This window comes from Phalaenopsis equestris, unplaced genomic scaffold (genome assembly GCF_001263595.1).
Source record: "Phalaenopsis equestris unplaced genomic scaffold, ASM126359v1 Scaffold000364, whole genome shotgun sequence".
NCBI lineage: Eukaryota > Viridiplantae > Streptophyta > Magnoliopsida > Asparagales > Orchidaceae > Phalaenopsis > Phalaenopsis equestris.
The window spans coordinates 863,388-878,487 of record NW_018164806.1 but is presented as its reverse complement, the minus strand read 5'-3'; the positions used below and the strand labels follow the sequence as shown (position 1 = coordinate 878,487).

The following is a 15,100-nucleotide window of genomic DNA, read 5'->3' as shown; positions in this document are numbered from 1 at the left end:
CTTTTATCGCATTGTCTTTGTCCCGTCAAGTTGGTTAGTTCGACTATAAGTTTGATGAAAATTCTATTATCAAATATGGCTGCGAGAAAACTGAAGCCACCACAATCCCTGATAATTTGCGAATTACTTGGTGGCATCTTTTTTTGGTAATTACATACGTTAACACTTAAATCCTTATTATTTACAAAACTAACATCCCTTTTCATTCATTCTTCAAATTCTCAAACAAATTTTAAAATTCACAATAAAACTAACCTAAGTTTCTTATTTTATCAAATTATAATGATTTAATTATGGCATGCATAAATGGACTAATTTGATAGTTTCAAGAAAATAATCTAGGCGCTAAATTTATAGATAGTCATGTTTCGATTGCAGTGCACATAATTATCACTTATAATTAATGTCACGATAAATTGATATGAATTTGACACAATGTTTTGGTTTGTTAAAAATGAAAAGCACACTAAAAATTTGCAGGTTATTATGATTATAGTATATTAGAAATATTTTGGAATTTTTTTGTTCAATGTAAAAAATGAACGCATAGCTATATATATATATATATATATATCAAAACGATCAAATTTTAAATTCAACTAAAATGAACTATGATGTAAACTTCAAATTCATTCATTCTTTCTTTAAAATATTTATATTAAGTTAAAGATTTAAATGCAATTGCATGCAAATATAAAAAATTTATGCTACATAAATATATAAGAATTATGTCTTAACAAAAACACATTATTAACACGAAAAACTAAAATATTTTGAAAGTAAATTCATTTGAGGGTCTGGCGTTGTGCTAAAATGTATAGCATATTAATATTGAAGAGAAATAGAATAAAAAATCTCATGCCTAATTCAAGCGCTAACCTTGCTCGAAAAAAGAAAAGAGGTGCAGCAACATTATTAAAAAATAAAATAAAAATGCAGTACAAGTGTACGAGAAAAGCTGGTATGAAAATAGCTCTTATCGCCCAACTACTGTCACGCCACGTTATACTACATAAATCACAGATTAAGGTACAGCGCAGTGAATTTTCCCTTCTCTGTACAAAATAAACTCGACATGAAGCTGTCAAGAGTGTAGTGCGCTCACCAATATTGTCTTCTAAAAGCCCGTGGCATCGTTTCACCAGGGACCAGTATATGTCCTCCTCAAGCATGATCTTTTTTGCCCAAGTTGATGATTAAGCTCCAAAATCTGTCCATATTATTTCTTATAAATCGGAAAAAAAATATATATTTAATGAAAAAAATTGGGGCATTTAGATATACTCTGCCCAATTCCTATGAATTTAGGCATCTAACATATAGGCTTTGCTTTTTATGTTTATACGGACCAAATATTTCATATGACATTGAAAAGACCACGACATTTAGATAAATAAAATACACATTTTCATGCATAGATAAGGTGGCATAAATGTAAATACATAAGGATTGAGTGGTATGTATGCAAATCTTCTAAAAAATTAATCGACTCCCCTACTCGGTTGGATGTTACCAGAAATGACAATGAATGAAGAAGGTTTCCACATTTGTTTTCTAAATGAGTGAATAAAGAACACAGAAACCTATATTATAGCTCAAAACAAAAAGTGTTGTTCTCCATAATTTTCAGGGTAGAGGTCACAAATTCAAATTTCTAATATGATTTTCATTTGTTTTCTAAATGAGTGAATAAAGAACACAGTAGAGGTCACAAATTCAAATTTCTAATATGATTTTATTTAATCTAAATATTGACTAGCTCCCCATGTAAAATTCATAGCATGGCTCATACGATTAACTCTATGCCTACTTATCTATAATTACATATGTTCCTAAACGATAATAAATATTTCAAAGTTGAATTTTTTCAAGTGGGATAGATAGATGCAAATCTGAATTTGTCATCCCAGAGTTTTACCAATTGTGTTGCCGCCTTCCTCATCCACGACTTAGCTGCTCCCACCAGTCACCATCACCTATTTCTCATCTTATACATTACCAGTTTATAGATTGAGAGGTTATTTCGCGCTAATTTCTGTCACTTCTATTTATGTCTTTTATGCGTTAAACCAGTGCCGCCTCTGTGCACTCTCTATCCTATTTCTTTCCTAATTGTCCCAATTGCTTAACAATTCATGGAGTGAAATTTATGAAAAAGTTCCTTCACAAATATATGAGGAATACAAGATTTAATGAAAGTTAAATGTTGGCATAAATTTCTACTTTCCTCTCTTTGTGTGTGTATATGGTTGTGGATGTATACTTTTTGAGTGTTTCATAAATGCAGGCAACTTCAAGGGGGAGATTCTTTGTACGAGTGCAAGACCTGATTTCTACCTTTGAGTTTATTTAGATTATTGTTTCGTCTTACTGTACTTTATCAAATCATTGATTTTACATTTGTGTTTTGGATGTTGTTTAAAATACATGTGGTTTTTCTTTCGACACACGAAGATAAGCTGTTGCTAAATCTTGACTGTTTTCTTATTAAATTCCAAGATTAAGCTGACCTAAATTATTTTTTGGAATGAACAACGGTTTCTTGTTAGCCTTATAATAAAAGTGATACATTATTGCTAAATTTATGAAATGGTAACACGCGGACTGTACAGTTTATTGTAGTTTCATAACTATCTCATCCTACATTACATTAGAAATGCTATCAACCCTTTGGCGAAACTACATCAATCATCTTCAAATTTATGTGGGAGAGAAATTGAACCTCTACATTTTGTTGTATACTTGCACAAACAGTTTTATAATATCCAAAAGGGTGTCTGGTTAATGGGATTTTGGATTTTTGCGTGTGATTGGGCAAAATACGTAAATCCATTTTGTTTAGAAAATTGAAACTCAACCCTTAAAGTCACTTTTGGAGCAATCCAAAATCATTTTTGAACAGTTCTATATTGCAAATTCCAATCTTGCTAACTAATGAGGATTGGAAGAGTGGTTTAGATTATGATTTAAGTTGTTGTACTACACGAACTATGCCCAAGTAACTTTTTTGATCCAATAAAAAGCTCATTTGAGTTGATAGACTTAGTCCCATGGAACACCAAGATCAGATGGTGGTTTGAAAAGGGATGAGCGACAAAATACAACAACAATAAGAAGGAAACATGCGATAAAACAGCCATATGAACAAATATTTCATATTCAAAATGGAATTCCTAAATGATGCCTATAGTTAGAAGATGAGAGTTATACCACTCAACACACTAATCTAAAAAGTTCAAATTTTATCAATCCATTTATAACCAATAATAAGCCCAATGGTGAGTTTGATGAAGTATCAATTACTTCCTTCAAACTTTAGATAAAAAGATATTAATAATGAAACAACATAGGCAAGAATGACTTAGACGTTTATTTCACTAATCAGCTTGAAAAAGAAAAAAAAAAAGTGCAACCGAAAGTTTATGATCCGATTCGACGTAGAAATCTGCACAAATTTTTGTAAAAATTAAGGTAAACAGAAATTTTTATTGCAATAATACAAATAACTCACATGAATACACAAGAAAAACACCTACATCCGAGAGGTAGGCTGTCTCTCCCACTTCCTACAATTAGAGAGGTAGGAAATCTCTCTCAAACCGTAGACCTAAGACTCACAGTCCAATCTCATACATAAACCTAACCCTAAACATAATAAGCCTATTTATATCCAATAACAATAATAATAAAAGAATAAATTGCCCTTAGACATACAAAAGACAAACTTGTCCATGGCTTAATAATCACCAGAATCTCTTTCTGTCTCACGTGTCTTCCATCTATGTCAACTTCTATCTTGCTTGCTTTTGTTTTGTTCAAGTCATTTGAAAGTCATATTATTTTTTTAAAATTATTGTCTCTCGAGTCCGCTTCGGGTTCTCGCTCGATACCACAGCTCCCGATCAAGCGAGAACCCAGTGTGAATCCTAAAGCTGTGACACTGCCCTCATGTGCGAATCCTTTTGCTTGTTGCTGCTAGAGTCCGTTCCCGACATCGTCTCTCAACCCAGTGGCAGACATAGCCGTTTTTTTGTGAAACTAACATTATCTTTTTCATCATTTCTTGCATTTACCTTTTTCTCACGAATCCGCTCTCAATTCAGCTCTCTATGGAAGAAATCCTATTTTCTATGGTGAGGAACCTTTTTTCTATCTCAGATCTAATGTGACTTGCATCTTCCTTTATATTCTCCTCCAATACATCTACTTTCTTTGCTGACATTGCTTCTTGTAGGATTTTGAAACTCGCGATCCTGTAGTTGGCTTCCCAACTAGCTTGAATCTCATCACGAATATCGTAATTCCGCAGTCAGCTTCCCAAATCACAAGTTTTCATTCTGAGGGTAAGCCCGATCTGGTCGCTGACTTTGGGGATCTTGGATAGCGACTATCTTGTGACTAGGCATCGTCATCCCGCAAGTGTATCGCGAGGATAGAGCGGAAGGAGGAGAAATATGGAAGTTTGAGGTCTTTGTACGCTGCAATTCCCCCGGTGGCCATCTCAGCTAGCTCTAATCTTGTATCAGGGGTTCCTAATCGCGATTGTGTTGCGAAGAGGAGAAAAAGAAGGACTGGAGTTACGGATCCTCGATAGGTTGTAATCTCGTCAAAGCTTCCCTATTTAGCTTTGATCTCGACCGTAAGCGAAGATGGTGCGGGAGGAAGCGAAAATATTTTCGGGTTTCGGTAAGCCGCAATTCCTTCATTCTTCGGAATGCCTTGCACGCAGTTGTGTTGTACAGGAGGAGGCGAATAATGGGAGGTTCGAGTTGTTATGGTGGAGCCCGGTTCTAATTGTTCCCGCCAAAGCTAAGTGAAAAGCCACACCTTTTCACTTCTCCTGCCAACCAATTCCGCCTTTTCTCCTTTACGATCCCGCCTCAGCCTTTCCCGCCTCTTCCCTCTGTCGGGAACCACTCCCGCCTCCTCTCACGCGAAGCGAAGCATCGCTTCGCACTCTCTTAAGTTTGCGTTATCTGAGAGTTATTTTTCTCCAGAACGTCGATGTGCTTTGCAGAAGAAAGAAGAAATGTATTGCGAGGTCTCGCACGGCTCTCCTTCATATTTAGCACGGCCTTTTTGTGTTCTTCTTCAGGCTTCCTCGGGACAGGAAGATAAGTGCAAGCAGTAGTTCTTTGCGATAGAAAGAAGAAGACAGAAGAAGAAGATTGTTCTCTCTTGACTTCTTCTTGGTGGCTTGTGGCAGAAGAGAAATTGAGTTTATTTCTCTTGTAAGTTTATCTTTTTCGGTGTATCTCGGTGTAGAGAGAGAAGAAAAGAGAGTAAGGAAGTGAGAGATCCCTCTTGTAGGTCAAGATGATCGACTGATGTATATTCCTCAAGTAGTAAAATCGTCTGCAACTCCGTGGACGTTTGACTACCAAGTAAATTTATGTGTTCCGCTGTGTTACTATTTTCTGGTGTGAATTTTCTCGTTCTATTTTTGCTTCATCAAAAATCGTTCTTCTATTATATATATATATATATATATACACACACACTCACACGAGTCTTTGTAAGCCGCGATTCCTTCGTGTCGGGGCCTTCCAGCTCGCTCTGATCGCGATTGTATGCAAACAACACGGGAGGAGACGAAGGAGGGAATTTCGGGCCTTTGTAAGTTGTGATCCCTTTTTCGCTTGCCTTGCAGCGCCTGTACTCGCGAAAAAAATGGTAAAGAGACAACACAACTTACGAAAACACAATCCCGTCGTCGCCTTCCCCGCGCTGAACTCGCGAGGGATGAAGCAAGAGGAGGAGAAAGACGCAAGTTACGTGTTTTTGTACATTGCGATCAAGTCGAGGCCTTCTCAGCTTGGATTCAATGTTCGAAGGTAAAACTCCACTCTGATACTAATTTAATAGGATTCGATATAGAAATCCACATAATTTTTTGTAGAAATTAAAGCAAACAGAAATTCTTATTGCAATAATCTAAACAACTCACACGAATACACAAGAAAAGTACCTAAAGTTCGAGAGGTAGGCAATCTCTCCCACTTTCTACAATTTGAGAGCTAGGAAAACTCTCTATAACCGTAGACCTAAGACTCACAATCCAATCTCATGCATAAACCAAGTCCTAAACATGATAAGCCTATTTATACCCAACATTAATAATAAAAATAAAAGACCAAATTGCCTTTAAGCATACAACATACAAACTTTTCCTTAGAATAGGCATAGACGTGACATTTTGATGATAGAATAATCAAGAATCATGCCATAGATATATTAATGAAGTGATTGATGCGTAATAAAAAGAGAAGGAATCCTATAAATGTTATATACTGTAACGACAGAAACCTTTTCTCAAAAATATTTAAGAGCTGAGAAAAGATTTGCACATGCAATTTTAAGAAAACAATAAATCATGAATTTCAATCCATATTATGTAAAAATGTCAACAAATGAGTGTTCGGATCGAGTGTCTGTTGAAATCGACATCTTTCCATTCCATAGCGTTATCAGAACTTGGAGTTTTGATACTACAAGAAAAAGTCTGTTTAAATATATGGCTGCAAACTAAATTTGATAAAGTTTGACTAATTTTTAGAGTAACCTTCAATCAGAATAAAACTGTTATTTTGACCCCCAATTAATGAACTAAGGTAAGGCAAGACCAAAAACATCTGAGTGGATGGAATCAAAATCAGCAATGACACAAGAGTCACTATAATGAAAAAAAAAATTGCAGGTTGTTTCTCTGTTTTAACATTTGACAAGCAAAAACAACGATTCAATTGAGTGCGGACAACCCCAAATTGATTGTCAGAAACAAGAATGAGAAGAAAATTGAAAGAGATATGATGACTAAGAGACTATTAAAGACAAAGTGAGGTGGAATTGATGAAGTTAGTAGCTACTGTAGCAAAAATTGATAATGATACATCAAGACCAGTAAGTTTTAACAGACAAACATCCTTAGATCTTGTCCCAAAAAACCCACCCCATCTTAAAATATTACAAATGACGACCAAATTAAGAAAATAAAACCTTATATCCTGATTCCCATAATTTTCCAACAAGAAAAAGGTTGAGGTTATGTTAAGTAGGAAATACATACAAGAGGTATAATTGACGTACATTCACAATCAACACATGTGACTGATGAAATGGAGTCATCAGCAATGTGTATTAAAGCAGGCGCCTAAGCGCCGGCTCCACTGTGAGCAGCACCCAGTAGGCGCTTGAGTGCCCATAGCCGGCGCCTATGCACTGGCTCCTGTGTTTTGTCTCCACACATCGTAACAGTTCTCGATTTGTGTGCTTGAACTCTCTTTCTAAGTTGAGCTGTAGTTCATTATATTTCGCTCCAAAGGCATTTTCAAAATTATTTAGATGTTTTATTCTATTAGCTAATAACATAAAACAGTATTATTGAACATTCATAAGCCTAGATATATGCGGCCAATGAAAGAACATGGCGGTGATTTTAACAGAAAAAATGGTAAATATTCCAAGACAAAAAAACATTATAATACTGAGAAAACAGCCATTTACCTGCTTTTTCTGCATCTCCAAAACCTCGGCCTGAAAAATTAGGAAGTAATTAGTCAATGACAACTTTAAACTTCGAGGTTCTGTGATTAAATTAAGAAAGCAATTTAAGTATATTAACATTCCAAGAGTCTCAACAACAAACATAAAAATTACAATCAACTTCATGAAAAACCTAAAAAATCCATTAATTATTTCAGATATGTGATTGTTAAAATGTTGGTGAATCCCATTTTTCAGTTTTACCAATTCAATCCAGTCACTCTAATAATAAATTTGGTCATTTTCATCTCCCAAATTATACTTCCATCATCTGTTCCCTCATACGAGAGTCCATTACTATTGTCCTCGAATGTTTTGAGAGTTTGCCTGATCATTAAACACAATATAGACATTACTAAGAAAAGAAATATCCACAGCTCAACCAACGTCAAATCCACTGTAAAATGAACAATACTATCCTGCTAAGTGCACCTCCAATTTACATGCATTAACTATAAAAAAAAAAATTATTGTGTTGATCAAATGAGCTATAAGATTAAGAAATTCCATAATATTTAAATTAATTTATGATGATATTTTCACTATACATGCGAACACAGTGAAAAGTTTAAGATGCCAATTCAATAACTACATTTTAAAAAATTCAATTTAAGCATCTTTCATAAACTATCATTGACATGTCTATGTTCAGAAACACTCATACGTAACAATTTGAGGCTTTATTCAATTCATGGTTTCAACGAAAGCTTTCTCCAATGCTTGATAAGACAAATAATTGGAGTTCTACTCTCTTTAGATAGGGTAATAATAAGAAGTTAGTTCTCCAGCATTTGACTTCTTACTAAAAATGGGATTTTGAGATTTAGAGATCATTATTAAAATGTATTTTCTCCAAAGTTCATATTTGTAAATTAAGTGTGTCACTATACAAGATAGTGCCATCTTCGCCTTAGCCCTCGCCCTCTCCCCTTTTGTTCTCAATCATGTAGAGTCATCATAATGTTCTTACTTATACAGCTTGCTTTGGTTTTATCGACTGCAAAATTAATGAATAAACAAGCCCTCTCTAATATGAAGATTGCAAAGGCTTGTTTGTGCGATAGTACGGGAGACTCTTAAATAAATGTTTATCAAGTTACATATATTAAAAAGACATTATTAATAGTGTTAATATTGAAATAATTCAACAATTGTTTCAAAATATGAAGTTAGAATAAGTGAAATGAAAGGTAGAATATGAAAAGTATGCAGTCTAAATTTTAAGTTTTTCTTCTACATATAATTTGTATTTTTATCTTAAATAAACTTTTCAAATAATTTTAAAGCGGGCAATACTGCACTCAAGATTGCATAAAGAAGGTTAAATGGTGTTCTTAAAGTCATCAATTTGTATCTCAGTAAGAAAAAAAAATCCTAACTACCATGATTACATATATAACATGAGTGTCTATTCTCATGAGCCATGCAAAACTTAGAAAGATACAAAAGATACTTCATATTATTCTTAACAATTATAGCAAAATTTTGAAAGAAGAGTACGAAAAAATATTAATGAAAGAGTAACATTGAGAGCTACTTCTAAGATGGCAACTCACTCGATATCATACATTCAAATATTTGATGGATATTTAAAAAGTTTAATAGATGAATATTTGACATAAAAGGAAGAAGGCTGCAGTAAAGAGTAATGGATGCACCATTAAAATATAAAAATCTACAAGCAAAAACATGCTCATCCTTATTCAGAATTTGTAAAAAAAGAAGGCTAGTTGTTAAAACTTACTTGTTTCTTTTCTAGCTCTTGATTTTTCTCTTTAAGTATAGCTACTTCAGTTTCTAGCTCCATAGTATAAGCCTGTGACCCAAAATGAAAAGAGTTAAACGATAGGTTCTAAAAACAAAAATCATTATAATAATATCATAATGTCGACATTCAACAAGGAATTACATTTGTCTAAGTAACCCCAAGAACATCTCAACAACCTCATGGTTCCATATTAAATAATCTTAAACTTATCAAACATTGTAAAGACTGCGATGCAAACAAACCTTATGACATGGTTTAGTCGTAGGGCTAACGACTCATAATAAATTTTACATCTAATCACTATAAATCTTGATATAAAATTTACTTACATTTAATCGATAACTTTCATAAATCATTTTACAAAGTAAAAAAACTCCAAATTTGATATATCAAAAATCTAAATGATCATCTTATAATGAATATCTAAAGGACATCAAAATCGCCAAATGCTTGCATCTTTGATCCATTAATTGTATCAAACTTGACTTTGTTTCTTAAATTGGTCTCACATCCAATGAGGTTGGCCCCTCTCCCTTCTTCCTTATGCAACTCACACAAAGCAAAGGTCCAATCTTGTTGCAAGTCGCTCAACTTCCCAAATTTGATATATCAAAAATCTAAATGATCATCTTATAATGAATATCTAAAGGACATCAAAATCGCCAAATGCTTGCATCTTTGATCCATTAATTGTATCAAACTTGACTTTGTTTCTTAAATTGGTCTCACATCCAATGAGGTTGGCCCCTCCTCTCCCTTCTTCCTTATGCAACTCACACAAAGCAAAGGTCCAATCTTGTTGCAAGTCGCTCAACTTAAGCCCCGGATAGTGACAAAGTTAGCATGATTTGGCATATTTGTTTCATAAATGTGGCCCTTTTCCAAGTTCCACCTTAATAGACCATTGATTCTAAAGAAGATGAACATTTCAACACATAAATGATGGCTTATTGTCGTCATTTCCTAATAACCTAAATTTTATTCACAAACAACCTTCAAATTAATTCAATCAATCCAGCAGTTAAAATTTTGATCTGTCAACTTTGCTGGGTTAGTTGATGCAGAACACCTCATACGTCAACAATTAAGCCTAATTACTGTTGCACCCAGCGCATTTCACCACGTACTTTTCTCTTGACTGGCATATTTACATAACCATTTGCTTTGGATTATGAGTTTTATATATTTTGGAACTTATGATGGCATTCCTTGTTGGTGAGTTGTAGCATGAAGCATTATATATGTGCTTTAACTGGTCTAGCCATCTCTCTTGTCCTTATTTTGAAAACCTCTTGACCATCACTGTATTTTTTTATCACTATGCATCGCTTGACCACCACATCACAATTGAATCCACCTCAAACAGTCCCTTCTATGTCACGGCCAATCGCCCCCCTCACTCTGTCTCTACTAATTAAACCTACAAGTTCCCATGAAGCCTTAGCACCACCATTCCTTTATGACCTTTCTTTGGAGAAAGCACTGAACATTTAAAAACTTGCCAAAGCTACTGTAAACTCTCACCACTTCAATCTTTTACACTTTCCACAGCTATGTCATGCACCAAACTATATACTGCAATTTTATTTCAAATAAAAGAGTGCAAGAGGTTCTGTTTTGCTGGATGAAAATATTGAATTCCTCTCGCACTTTGCTTTGGGTTCATTCCTTCTCAAGTGAGAATTTTTCAGTGAGTGAGAGCCACCTTTTGGAAAAAAGTTCCTGAGAAAGAAAGAAGAGCTTCACAATGAAGGACCATTCTCTAGCTTCCCATCTTCAAGTATTCCCTCCTTCAACACCAACTTGATTAAATCTGCTATGTTTAGAACCTTCTCTAGTATTCTATCATCATTCTTACACTTAAGCGTATGAATCTCATTTCAATGGACATAGTTTATAATTGCATCATAAGTATTTGAGTCCTCAGATTGGCATTTGGAATCAGTTAGTTCAATACTCTCCAAAGCATAAGTAAATATTTAAAGAACTTTCGCTAAAGAGATATTTGCATGAATCTTATATCATCTAACTACCGAAAGAAATAGCCTTGTTCTCCATTCCTTCCAACAGAGAGAGAGCCTTAACAGTCTCAAGTCGCTCTAATCCCCATCATTCCAACAGAAAGATCATCTCAATCACCTCCTATCATCAGCCAACTTCAAGTTGTTTGATCTCATAGCCACCATAAAGATAAAAAACAGTCCCAATTTCCAAGCAACGCCATCAAAATCAACACCTCCCCACTTTTTCACTCTATCATAAGAGACATTCAACATAATTTAGATCTTTTATATTGTACTAATGAAATCTCCAATTTCAGGGAGGTTAACAGCATCTATAATCTAAGACTAAGTATCAATGAAAATTATTTCAACTGGGCCAAATCCCCCATCTTTTTCTTTTCAGATTTTTCAATTGAGTTTTTCGTCCTTCATAATTTGCATTTGCTTTTCTAATTATGATTTAAGTCTTCAAAAGATAATAAATTTCTCAGTATAGTTTTGTTATTAAAAAATTTTCCACACTTCAAAACATGAATGATAAAAAAACCTAAAGATCCGGAAAGGTAAAAACAGTTTGGCGGTATTTTTTTTTCCTATATATATATATATATATGTGTGTGTGTGTGTATACAACCATAAGTGAGCAACTATGTTCGGCAAACAATTTGGAAAAAAAGTACACAAGAAAAATTATTAAGAGGCAATCAGACAAACCAATTTTACACCTAAACATGCTCAAAGTAACCTAACACCGAGAAAGTAAAATGAAATATAAACCTGGTATGGGAAACATCTGCTTAACAAAGCAATTTAATCAAGCCACGCAAAATTAGGACATGTAATTTAAAATAGAAGCATAGCAAAGGAATTATTAAAAAAAATACAAAATCAACATCAGTTCAATTAAAATTGGATTCAAATGAATTATAAGCAATAAAAACAAAACAATAAATATTACCTGTTTCCGGGCTCGAGACCTCGCAGCGGACTCTCTGTTTTTTATCATCCTCCTCTGCCTCCTTTCCAAAATCTTCTCCACCGTACCATCAGACTTTCTCCCCTTAGGGGGCCCATTGAAAGCGAACGATAGCCCAGAAAAAGAAGAAAGCTCAGCATTCCCCTTTGCAGTTCCACCAGACGTAACGTGTTTCGCGGGCGAACCAGCAGTTACAACGGAAACAGTTCCAGTTGCCAATCCAACTATTCCCGATATCAAACCATTATTAATTGCCGGATCAGCGATCCCAACGATTCCGTCTCTCATCCTCCGCTGTTTTCCGAGGTCAGCATCAGCGCCTAATGGTAGGTGCGCGGCGTATGGCCTCGCGCCGGCAACAGGAATAGTTAAATTTGTACCAGAGTTGCTTGGAAGGGAGTTTGGCATTACGCCCGCAATGCAGCGTTCCGCCTGAGGAAAAGTACTCGACGCAAACGCAGAGTTATTGTTGCCCGATGCTGACAGATCTCCGTAATAAACGCCGCTATTATCATTGCCAAGCTTTTTATCCACCGGTGTCGAGACCGTAGTGTTAATTTCTTCCCTCACTACCCCAGCTCGCACCAGAAACTCCTCAAGCGTGATCTCACCAATCGTTGGCTGCCTCTGCTGCTTCTGCAAATCTGATCGACCGCCGATTTCCACGTTATCGGTGATAACACCCCGCCAAACATCATCGACGGTCTTCAGGCTAAGTGTCCTCGGAAGATTGAACGATCCCTGATGTTGCAGAACGCCGGCGCCACCTTCCGGAGCACCGAGAGCGACTGCCATTGCTTGACTCTCCTCAGCAATCCAGATGTTCTTCAGAAACTCATCCATGTTCATCGAACCCAATTCCTTCCCGATCCCCCCCATCGTAGTTTGGAACTCCTCAAAGGTCAGCGAAAAGATCGACGGCTGGCGCGAAAGCAATGGAATCCCAGCCGCCGACGCTGCCGCCGTCTGCCGATCGCAGTCGTTCCCATCGCTCCACATAGCACGGTAGCTTATCTCCTACTTCCTCACTCCCCCTGATATTCTACCCAATTCACCTAAGAAACATGAAAGCATACATACAAATCTAGGTTTAAAAATCGAAGAATACATGAAAATAAATGTATAATACCAAGTGCTGCAAAGCGATGGAGAGAGAGAGGGAACCTTTTGGAGCCTTTTAGGTTGTGCAGGATGAAGTCCACCACTTCTGCTGTCGACGAACGATAGGGGAGCGCCATGAGAGGGGATTTTAATGTTTGTGCAGATGAAAAAAGCCTAATTAATAATTGGGGAAACGTGGCATGTAATGGACGAGCACACAGAAATTGAATTGACGCTCATCCAATCGAGAAGAGCCATTTGGTCGTCGCCAGCTGAAGTGGGAAGTCCCGACAAACTTTTCGTGAGGCCCCCCATATCCGGTCTCAATTATTTATTTATTTTATTTGTTGAAATTATCCGGAGTGGGCTCCCACTTAGGGCCGAATGAATCAACCGAAAATTACGGGCTATCTATGGATTATTGCACTTTTTTTATTATTTAATTTCTTTTTTTTTCAGTGTTAGATTCTAAGTTGGGATTAATGTTTGGGTTAGCGAATGGGTCTTTGGGGTGCAAAATACTCATTCAAGAAGTGTTTTTCTTTTTTTTATTTTTCAAAAGAAGCTACCATCATCCACTTAAGAAATTTACTCAGAATATGTATATGAAATTTTTATTAGTGAAGTATTTATGTAATTTTTAGAAGTAAAGTGGTATTAATATAATAGTTTTGTGTGAATGGTCAATAATACATAGATGAAGATTCAAAAAAAAAAAATTATTGTTGTTGAGTGCTAGACAATTCTCAAAGATAGAAAAAAAATTAAGACTTGGGTTAGTAAGAGTATTTAGGGCACACACATAGAAGTAATAAAAGGTATAATTTTTTAAGTGAAAATTTCAAAAAAGGACGATCCATACTGAATCATTTGATTGTAGACTATTCTTGTAATATTTTAAGTGTTTTAATGATCTCAAATTTATTTGAACGTGGGCTCATTGGAATATTCCCATTGAGCCGCTCAATTTGCTATGAGCATGGGAAATTCAAATATTATTTGAACATTTAATCAATACTTTCAAGCTCTTAGTTATTTTTTAAGTGTTTGATCTGAGCTCAGTTGGACTCGGATTGAAACACTTTTAGTGTATTTGAGTTTGTATTAAGTAGATATTCAATTTGACTATATTTTTTTTTTAATTTGAGATTGGATGGTTTTAAATTTGAAAATTAAGGTTTTCATTCTAAACATATTAAGCTTCATGCCTTATCATGTAAACTTTTGGTGAAATATGAGTCGCCGCACTATTTTTTTACCTCAAAATATATATCATCGAAAAATACATATTAAGTTCTTACAACTTTCATGCCTTATCATGTAAGCTTTTGGTGAAATATGAGTCGCCGCACTATATTTTGACCTTAAAATTTATATCATCGAAAAATACATATTAAGTTCTTACAACAATTATATATTAAAATTACAATTTGAGATGTGTTAAAATACACGGCTGCTCGCTGGGCATTAAGACTGACCTCCCATCTAGGTCGTGAAGCAAGAAAAATCTACTCAATCATAATTTTTAATATTTATGAAGAAGTGTGTAGATCGAAGCAATAATTAATAACAAAATTAATATTTTTTAATTACTCAAAAAATAATCATACAAACTTCATTGAACAATAAAAGCATAAAAATTTAATCCAGAATGTTGAGAAATAATAAAACAGACATTATGCAGCTTCGAGTTGGTTAGGTCGACGCTGC

The 15,100-nt window shown here is 35.1% G+C and overlaps 1 protein-coding gene across 1 annotated transcript; it reads right to left on the bottom strand.

Moving 5' to 3' along the window:
- Positions 1-884: 884 nt before the first annotated feature.
- Positions 885-13,692, bottom strand: LOC110026323 (bZIP transcription factor TRAB1-like). Its single transcript, XM_020727216.1, has 5 exons — positions 13,454-13,692; positions 12,272-13,344; positions 9,287-9,358; positions 7,504-7,533; positions 885-1,210 (listed from the first exon to the last, which is right to left on the bottom strand). Exons 2-5 carry the CDS (start codon positions 13,286-13,288, stop codon positions 1,139-1,141), a joined length of 1,191 nt encoding a protein of 396 aa, XP_020582875.1. The 5' UTR covers positions 13,289-13,344; positions 13,454-13,692; the 3' UTR covers positions 885-1,138.
- Positions 13,693-15,100: the final 1,408 nt, after the last annotated feature.